We start from the raw sequence: 18478 nt of genomic DNA on the forward strand, positions 1-18478 counted from the left end.
GCACCCCTCCCTCCTCTCGGGCACTTCAAAACAAGTGCCCCTTTCCCTTTTTTCTTTTCGATCCACAATGATTAGGGAGGATCCTGAAGTCGGGCGGGGACGAGAAGCGAGGAGGCAGAAAAAGAAACGGAATCCAAGCCCGCTGCAGGAGACGATGGGTTTGTGTGTGTGTGTGTGTGTGTGTGTGTGTGTGTGTATCAGCTTCCCAATCGCTGGCCTCGATTTCCCTGGCGCAAACCACACAGCGTGGTAAACAAGCAATTAGCCGAAGCGTCCCACCAGGGCCGAAAAGAGCCATTCTGCTGGATTTATCCTTGCAATAAACGCGCAAGCGGCCCCCAGACGGCAACCGGCGCTCGCCTCTTGTCAGGGACCGTCGCGGTCCCACTCCGCTCGTCACGGGGAAGCTGCCGCAGGGCCCCGCACCGCATGGGCTGCTGCCACCCCTGTCATTAATCCCGCCCCGCGTCTGGGATGGCAGGAGATATAAAGGCGCTGCCAGGAGAAGGGGAAGCAGGTAGGGTGGGGAGCAGAGAGGCGAGAGGAGCGGGGCCTCCACCATGGACGCTTCCCGCCTTTTGCTAGCGCTGGCCTTGCTTCTCTCGGGCAGCCTGAGGTCGGTCCGGAGTCTCGAGGAGGCGCTCGGCTCCCAAGAACTCTTGGCCGAAGAACCCAATGGCTACCCGGAGATGTTTTTAGACTGGATGGTAAGTTGCCCCCTGAGGAAGCAGGGGACTGCTTCGGCCTTCCGTCAGCTTCCCGCCTTTCCACGTGGGAAAGTTTTAGCCGCAGGGGGATGTGGCTTGGGAGTCCACGGCAAAGCTGCCTTTCCTTCTTCAAAATTTACACCGGGTGCCTATGGAGATTCTCAGTCATCCAGCTCATGGTGCTTTTTCAAGAGGCAACTGTACTTTCTGGATTTTTTTAAAGACATTTTGCTTCTGGTGCTAGAAGCTTCTTTAGAGCTCCATCTCTGACCTGGATGACTGACTCTCCATAGACATTTTAGCTTAGACAGAGTGCACAGTTGCCCTCCCGCTCCCACCACATTTCATCTTTACCACAACCTTGCAAGGTGGGTGAAGGAGAGAGAAAGTACCCTGAACTGGAGCAGAGGAAAGCTTTGCTATAGATGTGCCTAGTCCCACTACCCATCACTATAGCCAGGCTGCCCCGACCTATGTTACACCCATGCAAATGGGACGGTCAGTTGCATCTTTCCTACCAACAGAGACAAGGCTGGGGATCCTGGTATCAGCTTGCCAGTTTGGAGGTGAGAAGGTTAGCCGAAGCTCCATCAGGAGAGGAAAAATAAGCCCAACCGTGACAGGTTTATAGCTAATAGCCTTTGCTCATTTCTATTTTCCTTTGGGAACTCCTCAAGAAGGACGAAGAAGCATCCTTGTGATCCATCAAGCTCTGTGGCTAAACCAGATTTCTTCTAGTTTCTTCTATTATTCTTCCTCTTATCTGCTATCAGCTCCGGGACTCAGTAGGTGGTCTTAAGAAAGTAGTAATTAATTTTGGTGCTAATAAAGATCTGGGATAATTCTATAGAGCTCTGTCAAAGGAGTCTGCAAAGTGCGTGGAATTATTTGTGGATTAGGACACATTTATTTTGTGACTACTGTGCTTGCTCCTCGCTTCTTGGGGCTCCACCAATGGGGGAGCAAGGCCCGCCCAACGCCAGGCTTTGGGCTAACACAGAGGTCTGCAAAGTTGGCTGTTTTAAGACTGGTGGACTTCAATTCTTAGAATTCTGGGAGTTGAAGTCCACCAGTCTTAAGAGCCAATTTTGCAGATCCCTGGGCTAATATGATTGATGCCCTTGGTGGACTTCAATTCTCAGAATTCTGGGAGTTGAAGTCCACAAGTCTTCAAGCTGTCAGGTTTGAAGACCCCTTGGGGTTTTTTTCCTAAAGGATTAGGGATGCAAGGATCTTGTAACTTGACAGCTTTAAGACTTGTGTGCTTCAAATGCCAGAGTTTATTGAAACTAAAAACAGTGTACCATCCTATGTATTTTCGGTTTTAAAAATGTGGCTCTCAAAATAAATTTCAATCATGGTTTTGGCGAGATTTGGCTCAGTTGAAAAAAAAGGTTGCCTACCACTGGGTTAGGGTTAGGGTTAGGCTTTTGAACATCTCTGTTCTGACAATATTATGCACATATTCAGATCCGCTCCTCTACAAAAGAGTCAAGCCCCATAGCAGCTGGGGACTCTACGTTTCCTTAATCTCTACATTATGGAATTGCGACTAGTAAATCTCCCTTTGTGTGGAATAGCTGTTTTGAACGCAAAGGGGGGGAAATGCATCTTGAGGCTATTATGTCAAACGCCCACCATGGCCATGCCTACCCCAGCCCTCTAAGGTCAAACACAACCCTGGTGGGGCCCTCAATGAAATCAAGTTTGACTCCCCTGGTGAAGTGTCTCCTGCTTGGTCGGGGGGAGGGTTGGACTACATGACCTACCAGGACCCTTCCAATTTTGTTATTCTGTTTCATAGACTAGTATGGCAGAATAGACTTCTTGACTGTCAGATGCATAGGAAATGCCACGACGAATTAAGCAGCTATTGAATGTGTCAGTTTCAGGCAAGCACTTTCTTTATAAACTGCATAGGAACACAGTGGCTGTTTTCACATGGTATAACAGATATTGTGAAAGCAGAGAATGGGGTTATTAATGTGGAAACAAACCAGTTGGGCCAGGCAGCCATAGTGTTTTCACCAATTTGTCACTGAGTTTTCATTAAATTGTTCTTGAAAATGAAACATTAAAAAACTAAAAAAATTAAATGACAAGGGATATAATTAACAATATGTATGTATGTATGTATGTATGTATGTATGTATGTATGTATGTATGTATGTATTGGTTTAATAAAAAGAATTGGGATACAAATTGTAAACAGTGATTTTGAAAAGAGGATTATAAGTTTTGTTACCAAACATAATTAATTCTTACTTAGAACATGTTATAAAGGTGTAATGTTAGTGGATAATATTAGAAATAATTAATGAAAGGTCATTACGTGGTTGTGCTTTTAATTTTGGATTATTTCATGCAAAAGAACGTTAAAACAACTATAGTCAAATGAGAATTGTGGTATGTTGATAGTAAGATATATTAAGATTTTTGATTTAAAATATATAATGTAATATGAACTATAAGTAATGACTGTGGAAGAGATGCACGAAAGTTATTTGTAACCAATCGACACACTTCTACAATATGTAACGAAAGATGATATTTTTTTGTGTTGTGTTTAATCAAAAATAAAAATAAAATTTATTTTTTTAAAAAACTAAAAATCTTGATAATTGAAACATGACATAAAAGCAATTTTTCTCTTAACTATTAACGGCTTTGTTAATTTCCATGGCTAAAGAGTTCATTTTTGAACAGATGCAATGTGATGTCTAAAGTTGCAACTTTAACAGCGGGAGTGTTACAAAGCAGGGGAAGAATGAAGCAGCCTTAAGATCTAAGTGAGGTGAGAATAGGGGGAACAAGTAAGCTGCTTGTCGAGACAGTCAGAATCCTACCTGCTCTGTGGAGAGCGAGACATGCATGTGTGCAGTATGCCAACCTACAAGAAGTCGTAGGTGAGGCACAGTTCTATCCCCCCCAGCCGTTAGCATCATTAGAAAGTGGATGTGTCCATGACAACAGAACACTTCTGCAATCAGGCAACCAATAGCCATAAAGGTCTCAATGATGTTTGGTTCTATGAATCTACACTTGGGAGTGGGTTATTGCTGAATATAAAGTTGGGGTCAGGATTTTTCCTTCTATGGGTGCCAAAAAGCTTGATTTTTAAAAACAGCAAGAAATACTTTTTTTTAAAGAACTGAAACCAGATGCATTCTTTTTTTTAATTAAAGGTTTTAACAAATTTTACAAATATTACCCCTTCCCCTTCCCACCCTCCGACCCTCCCTCCCCCCAACCTCCCAGAGCAAAATACAGGGTATAAACATTTAACAATCATACGCTAACATAAGCTAACTGATTTTAACATCCTACCTCCTCTTGTGCTTTAATTCCCCTTTTGTTAAACTAACTTTAGGTAAATTGTAACATTCTTTGTGCCTTCACTCATAAACTGAAATTTTTTAGTCCGATATTTATTTTGAATATAGTCAATCCATCTCTCCATTCCAACTTATATTTCTCATCCGAACGGTCCTTCAAATATGCTGTAATTTTGGCCATCTCTGCTAGATTTACTACTTTTAGCATCCATTCTTGAATAGTAGGCAATTCTTCCCTCTTCCAGTACTGGGCCACCAACAATCTTGCTGCCGTCGTTAAGTTCAAAATCAAATTAGTTTCTATAACTGTACAGTCTGTAAATATACCTAGCAAAAACAACTGGGGAGTGAACTTTATCCTCTTTTTAAGTATATTTTGAATAACCCACCATATTTTTATCCAAAATGCTTTGACTTTTTTGCAAGTCCACCATATATGATAATACGTAGCATCAGCACAATCACATCTCCAACATTTAGGTTGTAAATTCGGATACATACAAGCTAACTTTTTGGGATCTAAATGCCAATCTATACAACATCTTATAAAAATTCTCTCTCAAATTCTGAGCTTGCGTAAATTTTACATTTCTTACCCAAATCTTTTCCCATGTTTCCATCATTATTGGCTCTTCGAAATTTTGTGCCCATTTTATCATACAGTGTTTAACTAACTCTGTTTCAGAATCTATTTTTATCAGTATATTATGCAACCTTTTATATGCATTTGACTCTGGTCCCTAATTTGTTTTACCAAACTATCCTCATTTTGCGTGATACCAATTGTCTGATCTTTTTTCCATCTAGCTTGTAACTGTCCATACTGGAACCAGGTTTGAGTTACCCTTTCCTCTCTTAATGCATTCAAAGGCTTTAACTGTAGTACACCTCTCTCTATATTAAGAAGTTCTCTATATGTAATTACATCCTGTTTTTGTTCTATACTTGTATTCTCTATCGCGTGTCTGGGTACTACCCACATAGGTATCTTATCATTTAACCTATATTAGTATTTTTTCAAGACACACAATAGGGCATTCCTTAATATATGGCTTTTAAAAATCTCATCGACCTTCTTATCATATATTAAATAAGCGTGCCAACCATATACCAGATCATATCCCTCAATATTCAGTATTCTATCCTCTGTTAGATTAATCCAATCGCTAATTGTTGATAAAACTACTGCTTCATAATATAGTTTTAAATTGGGCATTTTCAGACCTCCTCTTTCCCGTATATCTTGCATTATTTTAAGTTTTACTCTTGGTTTCTTCCCTGCCCAGACAAAGGTATTAATACCTTTCTGCCATTCTTCCAAATTTGCATCTTTTTTAAGTATTGGTATCATTTGAAAGAGAAATAGAAACTTAGGCAAAACATTCATTTTTACTGCTGCTATCCTTCCCAACAATGACAATTGTAGTTTTTTTCCATTTATTCATCTCTAACTGTATTTTATGCCATAATGGTTCATAATTATACTTATATAATTTCCCATTTGAGGTTGTAATGTAAACTCCTAAATATTTAACCTTTTCTACTATCTCGCATCCTATTACTCTTTCTAGTTCTTCTTTTTGATTTGTAGTCATATTTTTAACTATCATCTTTGTTTTTCCTAGATTTATTTTGAACCCAGATACTTGACCATATTGATTAATTATGTTCATTAAACGTATAGCTGATTTCCCCGGTTGGGTTAAAGTTACAACCAAGTCATCCGCAAATGCTCGTACTCTATATTCATAACACCTGATCTTAATTCCCTGTAGGTCATCTGACCCACGTATTCTATTCAACAATAACTCCAAGGTTAAGATAAACAATAATGGAGACAGGGGACACCCCTGTCTTGTTCCTTTTTCAATTTTGAAGGATTCTGTTAAACTACCGTTAACTATAATTTGTGCTGTCTGTTTCTGGTATATTGCCTTGGTAGATTGTGCGAAATACTCTCCAAAATGCATTTTTTGTATTATTTTTATTAGAAATTGCCAATTCACTCGGTCAAATGCTTTCTCCACGTCTAAGAATAAAAGCGCTGTGGGGACTTGGTTGTTCTTCCCCAAATATTCCAATATATTAACAATTTGTCTTACATTACTTTTCATTTATCTCCCCTGTATAAAAACGGATTGATCATTATGAATCGTTTGTTGTATAATTGACATCAACCTATTTGCTAATATTTTAGCAAAGATTTTATAATCTGTATTAAGTAATAACATAGGTCTATAGTTTTTTGGCGGAGTGTGGTCCTGATCTTCTTTTGGAATCAGGGAAATAAAGGCTGTTCTCCAAGATGGCGGTACCCTTCCTTCCATTTGAATTTTATTAAATAATTCCTTAAGAGATCTACCATTTCTAATTGTAACTTTTTATAATAAACCGCTGTCAATCCATCTGTACCTGGAGCCTTCCCAATTTTTAATTGCTTAATTGCCAGTAGAATTTCCACCGTGGTTACAAGTTGATTCAGTCTTTCCTTTTGTTCATCTGTAACTATAGGTATTTTCTCTTTCTCCAGATATCTATCTATATCTAAACCTTGTATTTTATCACCAGCGTACAATCTAGTACCGTGATGGCGAACTTATGGCACGCGTGCCACAAGTGGCACGCGGAGCTATTTGTCAGGGCATGCGAGGCGCTGCCCTGTCAGCTGAGTTCACCTTTTTAAAAGCTATTTTTCGCCTTCCCCAGGCTCCACAGGCTTTATAGAAGCCTGGAGAGGGCGAAAAGAGCCCCCCCCCACCCCCTGGAGGCTTCAGGGACCGCCCGGAGGCTTCCCTGAAGCCTTCGGAACGCTTAAAACCAGTGACTTCCGGGTTGCTCGGAGGGTCGTTTTAAGCGCTCCGAAGGCGTCAGGGAAGCCTCCGGACGGTCCCTGAAGCCTTCGGAACGCTTAAAACGACCCTCCAAGCAACCCGGAAGTCACTTCCTGTTTGCTTCAGGGACGTTCCCTGAAGCCTCTGGAGGGCCTCCGGGGGGGCGGGGGAGGCTCTTTTTGCCCTCCCCATGCTCCTATAAAGCTTATCTCTTGATGGTGTGCTAAGATATTTCATAACTGCTTTGTTCATAAGCCTCTTAGCCGCTTCTAGAGGTGAGCTTAACACTCGTGGACTTCCAACTCCCAGAATTCCCCATGCTGGCTGGGGAATTCTGGGAGTTGAAGTCCACAAGTCTTAAAGTTGCTTAAACGTTAGATACCTGTCTTAGATCTTCTGGCTGTCTCCACTTCCCTTAGATCTTCTGGCAGTCTCTATCAATTTGTTGTCTATGTGTTCTCCTCCTTACCTTCTCCTTCCGATTGGCTTGGTTGGGTTGACATTTCCTGCTTGCTTCGCAGGGTGAAATACACGGGCCTCTTCACTTACCTCCTCATTCTGAGCCTGGCGGGGATCCATTCCTGGCAACTGGTTGGAGATCGCTCCTTGTCCAACGTAAGTCGGAGGATGAAATGGGACGCAGTCGCTCTGAGATGATGGAAGTTGATCTCCAAGCCTTCTGGAGAACTTTGGATTTCATAATCTGTGGGTTTTAATTTTACCCAGCAGTTTCTCTTGGGACGTGTTCAGTCAAGGTTGCAAGGAATGTGGTTTCCCATACCTGTTTGATGGTAAAATTGTGAGTATTGGTAAGTTAGAGGCAAGACTCTCTAACATAGAGGTGTCATATTCATCAATGATAGATAGATAGGTAGATAAGGTTAGATAGAGGAGGGTGGGGAGGGAGATTAGATAGATAGATAGATGATAGATAGATAGATAGATAGATAGATAGATAGATAGATAGATAGATGATAGATAGAAAGAGAAAGAAAGAAAGAGAGAAAGAAAGAAAGAAAGAAAGAAAGAAAGAAAGAAAGAAAAAGAAAGAAAGAAAGAAAGAAAGAAAGAAAGAAAGAAAGAAAGAAAGAAGAAAGAAAATGAGAGGAGGAGGGAGGGAGGGAGAGGGGAGGAGATGATAGAAGACAAAGAGGCTGGTTGATAGATTTCATTTTTATTGGGGAAAATCCTCCTAAACGTTTATGACGGTTAAATGAATTAAACATCAAATGATCATGAATACATATCTCTGTCATAAGTATCTTATTTGGAATTAATTCATGTTTTTCAGTATGCTGCCTAGAGTTACCTTGTGTGAGACTGGTTACCATGTAAATTTGATAGACAGAACACTAGTGTCTGTCTGATTGATTGATTAATTGAATGAATGAATTGTTGGAGAGCCAGTTCTAGTAGTGAAAGTGCTGGTGTATTAAACCAGGAGACTGTGAGTTCTAGTCCTGCCTTACAAATGAAAACTGCCTGGGTGACTTTGAGCCATTCCCTCTCTCTCTCTCAGCCGAACCCACCTCACAGGGTGGTTGTTATGGGGAAAATAGGAAGAGGAAAGAGTATCAGGCCCATGCAGGCACTTGAATTATTTCAAAACATTAACAAAGGCAGGGCAAAAGGAATAAAATAAAATTTTAATTGATTTAAGCTTAAACAAGGAGCCCTTCTCCTGATCTGTCTGACACGCAGAGACACACACCCGTTAAAGTTTTAGGGCCCAGATTATTTAGAGTGAGTTATTTTAGCCTTGTTAAGATAAACTAGGATTATTATTTAGCTTCGTCCTGCAATATTTCATTGAGAAAACACATTAGGACAAACGTGAACCCTTCTGCCTTTTCCATTTTAGGTCTCTGTACTCGGCCATTTTCTGGCCCGGGGTTTTGCTCTCCTGATCCTCCCCGGCGCTCTCTACCTCTCCTTTTTCTACATCCACTTGATTTTGCTGTACCGATCCGGCCCCCACGATCAGATCACGAGCAGCGCCTTTCAAGCTAGTTTAGAGGTGAGACCGATCTGCGTCTGGGGCTAATTGATCAAAAATAGAGAAATGTTGGAGTCTTTCCTTCCATATCCTTTCCATTTCTTTTCTTTCCTTCCCTGTTCTTCTTCCTTCCTCTTTCTTTCTTTCTTTCTTTCTTTCTTTCTTTCTTTCTTTCCTTCCTTCCTTCTATCTCCCTTCCTTCCTTCCTACCATCCTCTTTTTATTTATTTATTTATTTATTTCCTCTATCCATCCGTTCCTCCCACCCTTTCCTTCTTCCCTCCCTCCTTTCCTTTCTCTTTCTTTCTTCCTTCTTTCCCTTCCACTGTCTTTTTTTCTTCCTTCATTCCTCCCTTCCTTCTCTCCCTCTTTCTTTCTTTCTTTTTTCGTTCTCTCCCTCTCTCTCCCTTTCTTTCTTTCTTTCTTTCTTTCTTTCTTTCTTTCTTTCTTTCTTTCTTTCTCAGAAGAGCCAATTTTTCCCCCCGGTTTTGGAACTTTTACTTTTTTTTTTACATCTATTATATGTTAATTGGCCATCAACAATGCTGATTTATTTCAACCCCCTGCTGGACTTTATCTGCTCTTCCTGCTTTCTTTTATTTATTTATTGGGATTTACTCATTTCTATACAGGTAGCCTTCAACATGGCCAGAATCAAGCCCAACCTTTCTTTTGTTAAGTGAGACATCCACCCTGTTTTGCGACCTTTCTTGCCGTAGTTGTTAACTGAATCACTGCTATTGTTCACTTAGTGACACATTTATTAAGTCAGTCTGGCTTCTCCGTTGACTTTAGAAAGTCGCAAAAGTGTCCCCGGGACACTGCTACAGTCATAAGTCCATGTCAGTTGCCAAACTTTCGAATTTTGATCAGGCGACCGGGAGGTTGATGCCATGGTTGTAAGTGTGAAAAACAGTCGCAACACCCTCTTTTAATTGGGGTTGAACCTTGAATGGTCACTAATATGAACTCCTAAGTCAATCACCAAAGGTGATTCCTATTTTTCTACTTGCATTCTTTACGTGCTTTCGAACTTCCAGGTTGGCAGAAGCTGGGACAAGTCACGGGAGCTCACTCTGTTACGCGGCCCTAGGGATTCAAACCACCAATCTTTCTGATCGACAGGCTCAGCGTCTTGGCCACTGAGCCACCACATCTTGATCGTCAATCTAATATTAATCTTTGTGTTAATTTCTTGGTGGCTTTTTTGTTTGTTTGCTCTCTTTTTTGGCTTATTGTCTCTTTTGAATGATATACACATGTTGTTTATATCTATGTGACTTATGATGGCCAGTTTGGCAAAGGGCCAGGCTCCCAGGAAGAAGACCAAACTTCACCAAGCTCAGAGAGCATGACGTTACTCTCTCTTTTTTGTGTGTGATCTTGCTGACATCAAAGGGCTGATATCTCTGTCTTCTCTTCCTATTAAATGCAGAAAACAAATATTATTGTCCCTGTGACCTAAAAGAGCTCTTCGGATTATCTCGCGTTCCTTCTTTTCTGCGATTAAGTCTCATTTCCTCTGTATCTTCCCCAGGTATGAAAACGGGCGGGGCAGTTCCCATCAGCAACAGGTGACCTGCTATCCTTTTAAGGATGTGAATAACTGGTGGATCATCAAGGATCCTGGAAGGTGAGCCTCTTTAATTAGTCCTCAACTTACGACAGTTCATTTAGTGATTGTTCGAAGTTACACGATACTGAAAAAAGTCAAGACAGTTTTTCAAACTTACGACCGCCGCAGCGTCCCCGTGGTTATACGATCAAAATTCAGATGCTTGGCAGGTGACTCGCACTTACGATGGTCTCAGTCTCCCGAGGTCGTGTGATTACCCAAGCAAAGTCAGCGTGGAAGTGAGATTAATTTACCATCCCTGTTGCTAAACGAACAGCTGCAGCGATTCACTTAAAACCACGGTGGCACGAAAGGTCGTAAAATGGGACAAAACTCACTTCACAAATTTCTCGCTTAGCAATATAAATTTTCAGCTCAAGTCTAGCATTACCTCTACTTTATTTGCCCAAGCGTGACAGTCAGGAGGCTGTGAGTTCGATCCTAGTCGGAGGCAGATATTTCTCTCTCTGGGCATACCAAAAATGTATCTGCTGAACAAAACACCTCATTGGCGACAGGAAGGGCATCCGGCCAGTAAAACACACCGCTAACTCCACTCAATTGCCCAGACTCCACCCCACAAGGGATTATTGGGTCATTTAATGAAGATGAAAGACGTACTCAGTATATTTGCAAGGCAACAGAGAAAATAATAATAATACCAATAAAAGGGAGAAGTAACTCGGATAATAAAAAGGAATAAGTAATCACATTACAGCCTCACTTAGTGGGTTGATGTACTTTGATATATCAAATTTGATATACTGTATTTTTGAATGGACACAGTGGCTCAGTGGCCCCGAGCTTGTCAATCAGAAAGATTGGCAGTTCGGCGGTTCGAATCCCTATCATCACGTAACAGAGCGAGCTCCCGTTCCTTGTCCCAGCTCCTGCCAACCTAGCAGTTCGAAAGCACATAAAGAAACGCAAGTATAAAAGCAGGGACCACCTTTGGTGGGAAGGGGACAGCGCTCCGTGCACCTTCGGCATCGAGTCCTGCCGGCCACATGACCACGGAGACGTCTTCGTACAGCGTTGGCTGTTTGGCTTTGAAACGGAGATTAGCACCGCTCCCTAGAGTCGGGAACGACTGGCACATATGTGCGAGGGGAACCTTACGCTTTGATATTGATGATTCCAGTCGTTGTTTTTTCTGCCGCTCCCAAATAGGCAACATTTGGTCACTAGCAACCCGCCACAACCTGTGCGACAGCTGGTCCATGGAATCACAAGCCGTTACCTCAACACGTAAGCTGTTTCTTCTTTGGCTTCTAGCTGCGTATCATCTCGAAACGGCTGTTAATGGTATGTGGGAATGTCCTTGGAGGCTGCATCCAGAGATGCTGCCAAGGGAAGAGTCAGATAAGAGTAGCTTAGCCCTCAACTCTATAACGGGCTGGGCAAGAGCCTTGAAAGAGACTCTGCCTAATTTCCCTGGAATCAGGTGAGACTTGTCTGAGTGCAAGGCTTCCAGGAATTCTCTAGCGTTATACCTCTTAGCTAGGACGGTTAGGTCTGCCCATGTGTTGTGCAATTAAGGAGTTTTAATCCTGTTTTCTGACTGCAATCGGTGTTCTCCTAGCACTAATGATGTTACCTAATGAAATGCAAGAAAAAAACTAAGCTCAGAGAGCACCGAGGAACTCATTCCCTTCCTTCCTTCCTTCCTTCCTTCCTTCCTTCCTTCCTTCCTTCCTTCCTTCCTTCCTTCCTTCCTTCCTTCCTCCCTCCCTCCCTTCCTTCCTTCCTTCCTTCCTCCATCCCACTCCCTTCTAACAATGGTGATGTTACCTAGTTGGGTAATGAAACATCTGCCAAGAAAACCAACCAGCACAGGGAGCACCATGGACTCCACAGTCCGACCCTGAGGTCCAAGTATTCTCTTCTGTTGCTTTCTCCACTCTGCAGGCATGACGTGGCTGCACCCCTCAGCCCGCATTCCCAAGAGGTATCCTGTTACATCGATTACAACATTTCCATGCCCGCTCAGAATCTCTGGAGAGTTGTAAATGGCAGGCTGTAGAATTTTAAGACATTGGATTTAAAGCGGAAGTAAAAAAATAAACAATAAACACAGCAACATCATACTGCTTTCACAGCCCTCTCTAAGCGGTTTATAGAGTCAGCCTCTTGCCCCCAACAATCTGCGTCCTCAATTTACCCACCTCAGAAGGACGGAAGGCCGAGTCCACCTTGAACTGCTGGCAGCCGGCAGAGTTAGCCCGCAATACCGTACGCTAACCACTGCGCAATCACAACACCATCCTGGCTCTTAACCCCTTTCCTAATCTAGTTATATATCTGTCAGGCCTGCAGCCATCTTTTCTTTTGGCTCTTTGGCCTGCGACACTTTCTTACTATTATACTATGCATTTTGTATTGTGGGAAAACGGGAGGGGGGATTGTACGGAGTGAGACGGTACGTAGCCATAACAAAATTATTTGTAGAAAGCCAAGGTCATCCTTTGTCTCTGCGGCTCTGCACCTGACCGGGATGGGTGGAACCGCCAGCATGGCAGTGGAAGATGGGCTGCTGGGTGTGGGGGCAAGATGTTGGACTTTCAACTCGGTGGGGAAAACCGGGAAGCTTTCATATTTGTGTTTTCCCAGATGTGCCAACATGGCTCTGCTCGGACTCTGATTTACTTTTGGATGCTACTTGGAACCCTGACAATATCAGATGCTGAAACTCCATGACGTGGTAGGAGCAACGAAGGCAGAGTATTAGCCAAATTGCAGCATCAGGAAGCGTCTTTTTCAAACACACAGGAAATTGTGAACCGCGACTCGGATAATGAGATTTGGAAAACGATCCTGTCTGAAGTCAGACCGGTCCACGTCAACACGTTGGCTGTGTTAAAGGTGAGTAGGCTTGGAGTCTCACCCTCTGGTGTTTCTTGCAATGTCACAGAGAAGGCACGCAGTCAGAATAAGAGTTGGGATAAGAGTTGGAAGGGACCTTAGAAGTCTTCTAGTCCAACTACTCTGTACCATTTCAGGCAAAGATCTCCCAGATCTTTCAACCTCTTGAAGCATTTTAAACCTCTTAAAAAAAAAAGCATTCCCTTCTTTTTCTCCCCTCCAGCTGAGCGGAGCCTCTCTTCCCGAGCGGGGGTACCGACAACTGGAGGTGATTGGCGAGAAGATCTCCAAGGGGCACCACCAAAGCATGTTGCGGAACGTGGAAGAACACCGATATAGCAAAAGTTAGTTTTAACGATGGGGTTGGCAAAGAAAGGTTTTGAAAGAGCCACTTGGACCCATTTCCTCACAGAAAAAAGAAAACACCCGGGGACGGAACCCTTCCCCCGCCTGAACTATTTCCTGAGCAGACACAAAACTAGCACGTGGAGTTGAATGAAAGGTTATGTTTCCTCCTGAAACTTTCATTGGGTTTATCCATGGTTGGACTACCAGGGGTGGAAAAGCCAAGTACATCGCACACTGCAGGTTGTGATGGACATGGAGCCGCAGCAGAGGTATGAAAGAGCCACATGCGGCTCCAGAGCCGCAGATTGCTGACCCCTGTTTTAGAAAAACCTCTGTATGTGAATGAAGGTTCCCTCCCCATTCAAAGTTCTGGAAAGATTTGGTTTTTTTCCCCCCACTCAGTCCATACTTGGAGAAATTGACCTCGACTTAACTAAAAAAATTCCCATTGCCAAAAGAGACTGTTAAGTGAGTTTTTCCCCATTTTGCGACATTTCCTGCCATGGTTGTTAAGTGAATCACTGCGGTGGATAAGTTAGTAACCTGGTCCTTGAGTGAATCTGATTTCCCTGTTGCTTTTGCTCATCAGAAGGTTGGAAAAGGTGATCACGTGGACCCCGGGACACCACAACTGTCATAGGTACATGCCAGTTGCCAAGTGTCTGAGTTTGCACGGGGAGGCAGCAATGGTGATAAGTATGAAAAACGGTCATGTCGCTTTTTTGCAGTGCCGTTGTAAGTTCAAACGGTCATAAAATGAACTCTTGTAAGTCAAGGGTTTGACCCAAATGCTCCTCTGAGAGCAGCGGTCCACCCTACCTATCCCAGGTTGGTTTAGAGATTCCCCCCAAGGGATTGTGGGAGAAAGGTTTTGCCCCAACTAACCTGTTTTTTCAGATCTCTCTCGTTTTAATCCTTTGCAGGCCATGAGCAGAAAGAAAGAGAGGTGGAATTGCATCTGCCCACTCAGATCAACATCAGCCATAATCTCACCTTTGTTGCCAAGTTCACTGAACTGCAGGTGAGAGAAAGGTCCAGAAAGTCAGTCTACGATAAAGTCACAGGGTGGACTTCATTTCCCAGAATTCTCAGCAGCAGGTGTACTCGTCCAGGGGATTCTGGGAGTTGAAGTTCCATTTATTGATTTTTGTCAATACCTTGCCACTTCCAATTTCCCATCACGTATACACACAGCTTTATTGCCCTTCCATCCTTTCCCTCCCTTCTAGCCCTTGATGGCAGGATGCCGGCGAGACGCCAAGCCGAACCAGGCAGAGCGCCCCCCCCCCCCAAGCTACAGCCCCTAAAACACACCAGAACGTTAAGCGTGTTGAGTAAACGCTGACAGCCGGTTTCACAACTTGGGGGGTTGTAGACTTCAAGCGACATTTTGAATTAGGAGCCGCATCACTCGTAGCTTCCATCAATATCCGGAATTCCCAATTCTTGTGTTTCGTTCTAGTGGAAGATCCTTACCCTGAAAAACGAGGACATGGAACATAAATACAGCTCATCTCCCTTAGATCGGATCACCCTGGAGACCAACATCGCTTACTGGTTCTATTCCAGCTCAGGGGTGATTTTACTGGATTTTTATGTGGACTTTAGAAATCATGTTTTCTGAAATACACGCGGGCAATCTCCAGCTCTCCCTTTGTCCCAGAGAGAATTTCAGCAGTCCATATCTGGCTGCCTTTTTAAGCGTACAGGCAAGTCCCCAATTAACAACCATAACTGAGCCCAAAATTTCTGCTGCTAAGCAAGGCATTTGCGAAATGAGCTTTACCTCATTTTGAGACCCGTCTTGCCGCTACGCAAATCACTGCAGTTTTTCAGTTAGTAACACAGTTGTTAAAGCAAACCATGGATTTGGTTTATCAGAAGGTCGCAAAACACAACTCAAAGCATTTTCTTAATGCTTTGTTTCTTGGCCAGGCTCAAATTCACCTTCTGGGAAACCTCATCAGCTGGACATCAGCCAACGTAGCCACCATCGTCTATGTGGTTTTGTTCTTGGGGTACCTGCTCCGGCGACGGCGAAATATCTGGGATATCCCTGAAGGTCTGGGACCTCCAACCCCGTCTCGATCTTCTATCCAACACCCCCCCCCTTAATTGGGTTGGCCTAGACCTGTTGCAGAGAGTTGAAGCCTTTGAGGGCTGTTTTTGCTGACATAAAATTGGCTTTAATCCTGGAACGGACCTGGGAAGTCTTCTAGTCCAGCCCCCTGCTCAGGCAGGAGAAGCTCTACCAATTTATTTCAGATTATTTCAGGTCAGGCGCATTGGGAGGTGAACTGCTGTGTGTGTGTGTGTGTGTGTGCGTGTGTGCGCGTGCGCGCAATTGCGTGAGTTGGTTGAGGGTGGGTGCCGTGTCCAGTTGGCTGTGTGGTTGCTTTGTATTCCGAGACAGGGTGGTCAGCAGGCCGGTTGTAGGCAGGGCTGTGATCCTATCGGTGTAGCAAATGGTTCGCTTTGCGTGCGCCCAGCTGAAAGTCAGAACAAAGCGGTTCACCTGAACCAGTCTGAACCGGTAGAATCCCACGCCTGGTGGTAGATCAGTGTGCCTTTTGACTCTTGTGGAGCGCCAGGCTTCAATGAACTCTCTTGCATTCACTGCACCCATCCTGCCTGAAAGGTGGTGAAATGCCCCGACCCGACCTGGCATTTTGTCAGGCTGAGAAACTGACTTGCCTATTTCCCTATCCCGCTCCTCTTCAGAGACTTGGCAGCAGTGGCTCCTGGCCGGAGGGATCTGCGTGGGCGGATGGGCCACAAACTACCTGCCTTTCTTCTTGATGGAGAAGAACCTCTTCCTTTACCATTACCTGCCGGCTGTCACTTTTCAAATTCTTCTGATCCCTGTCATTCTGCAGCACACCAGCGACTTCCTTTGCAGGTAGAACAGCCGGTCTTGTAGCCCTCCAGCGTAGCTGGCGGCAGACTCAGACGGTGAGAAGGTTGGGGAGGAGCACGGGCCAGTCCTGGAGTCTGGGGAAGGCTCTGATGAGGGCTCTGTGTCGGAGGCAGAGAGGGGGCCGGGACCATCTGGCAGCGATCAGGTGCCTTCAAAGTCAGACAGCACTGAGGCAGAAGAACAGCTGGAGCTTGTTCCCGTTGTGCGCATGCACAGCTGCCAGGAGAAGGGAACAGGTAAAGAAGGGGGGTGGACTTGGGAGTAAGGCCACAGGCGGACCACGAACGGCCACTCTCATAGGGAATAAAAGAGGAGCTGTTTTAACCTCCTGAATAAACTCGGTCGGTCTTCCCTGCATTCTTTGTAGAGTCTCATCCTCCTTTTTTTATGCTTGTCTCTCTGTTGGACAGATCCAGCCTTTACAAGAGCATGCACAGTGCTTTGGTAGCGGCCTGGATGTCTTCCGTCTACCTGACGTACCACACCTTCCGCCTGCTCACCTACGGAGAACCGGCACTCTCGAAATCCGAGTTGCAGGCTCTGCGTTGGAAGGATAGCTGGGATATTTTGATCCGCAAACGCTAACCAAGCCTGAGAGAAACGGACGGCGGAGACGACATCCGGGGTTGGATGACCAAGAAAAAGAGAAAAGAATTCATATGAAAGATTTATTCCATTTTTGACCAGAAAACCGTATTGTCCAATTGGAAATGCTTCCCCCCCCCCCCCGTTTTTCTCGCAGATGTAAAATTTGTTCCAAAGGATAGCAATGTAGTTGGACAAGGGAAATAAGAGACCCTTTTGCTCACTCAGGACAGAGAAAAAGGGCGTGGAAAGAGCGCAGAGGCCTGGCTGGACAGAGACTCCTTCTACGAGTATAGGATTGTATTGTATTTGCGCATAACCTTCTCGGAGCCGAGGGCTTCCCACGGAGGAATAGCCGAGCAGGGGTGGGATCGGTTTAACAACCGCTTGCACAATTTAGAGAATACTTACCTTTCGGAACGCTGTTTGGGAAGGAAAACAGCGGAGGCACGGCAATCCACCGTGCCGCGGGAGTCAGTTGAGAAAATACATGTAATAATAATAATAATAATAAGTTTGAATTTATTAGCCGCTCCCTTTCCAAGTAGGACTCGGGGCGGCGTACAATGGGGCATATAAAACATAGAAAATATATAAAACACATAGGCGTACATACAGAACATACATACAGATACACAAACACGGACCCGGAGGAGGTAAACAATTTACATCATATAGACAGTTAAAAAACCCGCATTAAAATACCCCAATTGTAAAAACCCAATATAAAAATTAAGATTTAACGTTTAAAATACAATTTAAAAACAGTTAGGAGGAATAAGAATAATTACGATTGAGCCAGGCCAGATAATTGAAAGAGGTGGAGGTGAGGGGTAGGTCACGGCTAGAACCTGTCAAATTCCACCCGACCCGCTTGCGAGGGTTAGAAGCACCAGCTTCAGGTACGGTAGGACGCATCCATCCGACCAGCAGGCAGTCCCGGGAAGGCCGGGAAGCCAGGCAGTGGACAGGCTACACCGGACTCGCTCGGCGTCAACCCCGAAGCGATTCTGGCCGAGACCACCTAGCAGGCTTCAGGGTGGCTACAGGGCAGAAGAACGGGCGGGGAGGGGTGGGAAATACATAGCTGGGTTTTTATAGTCAAAAGCGGAGTAAAAAAGCGGAGCGGAGCAACCAAGCAGACACCCGGCACTTGGATCTACATCCCTGCGGCCAATCCGCTCTCACAGGGAGGGCCTTCTCCAGGTGCCGTCCACCAGGCAATGCCAGCGGGCGGCGCCAAGGAATAGGGCCTTCTCTGTGATGGGCCCAACCCTCTGGA

At 44.4% G+C, this 18478-nt stretch overlaps 1 protein-coding gene across 1 annotated transcript; it reads left to right on the forward strand.

The window, feature by feature from the left end:
- Window positions 1-560: 560 nt before the first annotated feature.
- On the forward strand, window positions 561-17632 carry LOC309392234 (protein O-mannosyl-transferase 1-like; the record flags this gene model as incomplete). Its single annotated transcript, XM_081953258.1, has 13 exons — window positions 561-707; window positions 8735-8890; window positions 9665-9768; window positions 10407-10502; window positions 11655-11732; window positions 12393-12489; window positions 13254-13346; window positions 13570-13690; window positions 14618-14715; window positions 15157-15270; window positions 15630-15756; window positions 16416-16593; window positions 17022-17632. The coding sequence occupies 13 exons, from the start codon at window positions 561-563 to the stop codon at window positions 17194-17196; spliced, it is 1584 nt and encodes a 527-aa protein (XP_081809384.1). The 3' UTR covers window positions 17197-17632.
- Window positions 17633-18478: the final 846 nt, after the last annotated feature.

This window comes from Natrix helvetica (genome assembly GCF_964273705.1).
Source record: "Natrix helvetica genome assembly, chromosome: 4".
Taxonomy (NCBI): domain Eukaryota; kingdom Metazoa; phylum Chordata; class Lepidosauria; order Squamata; family Natricidae; genus Natrix; species Natrix helvetica.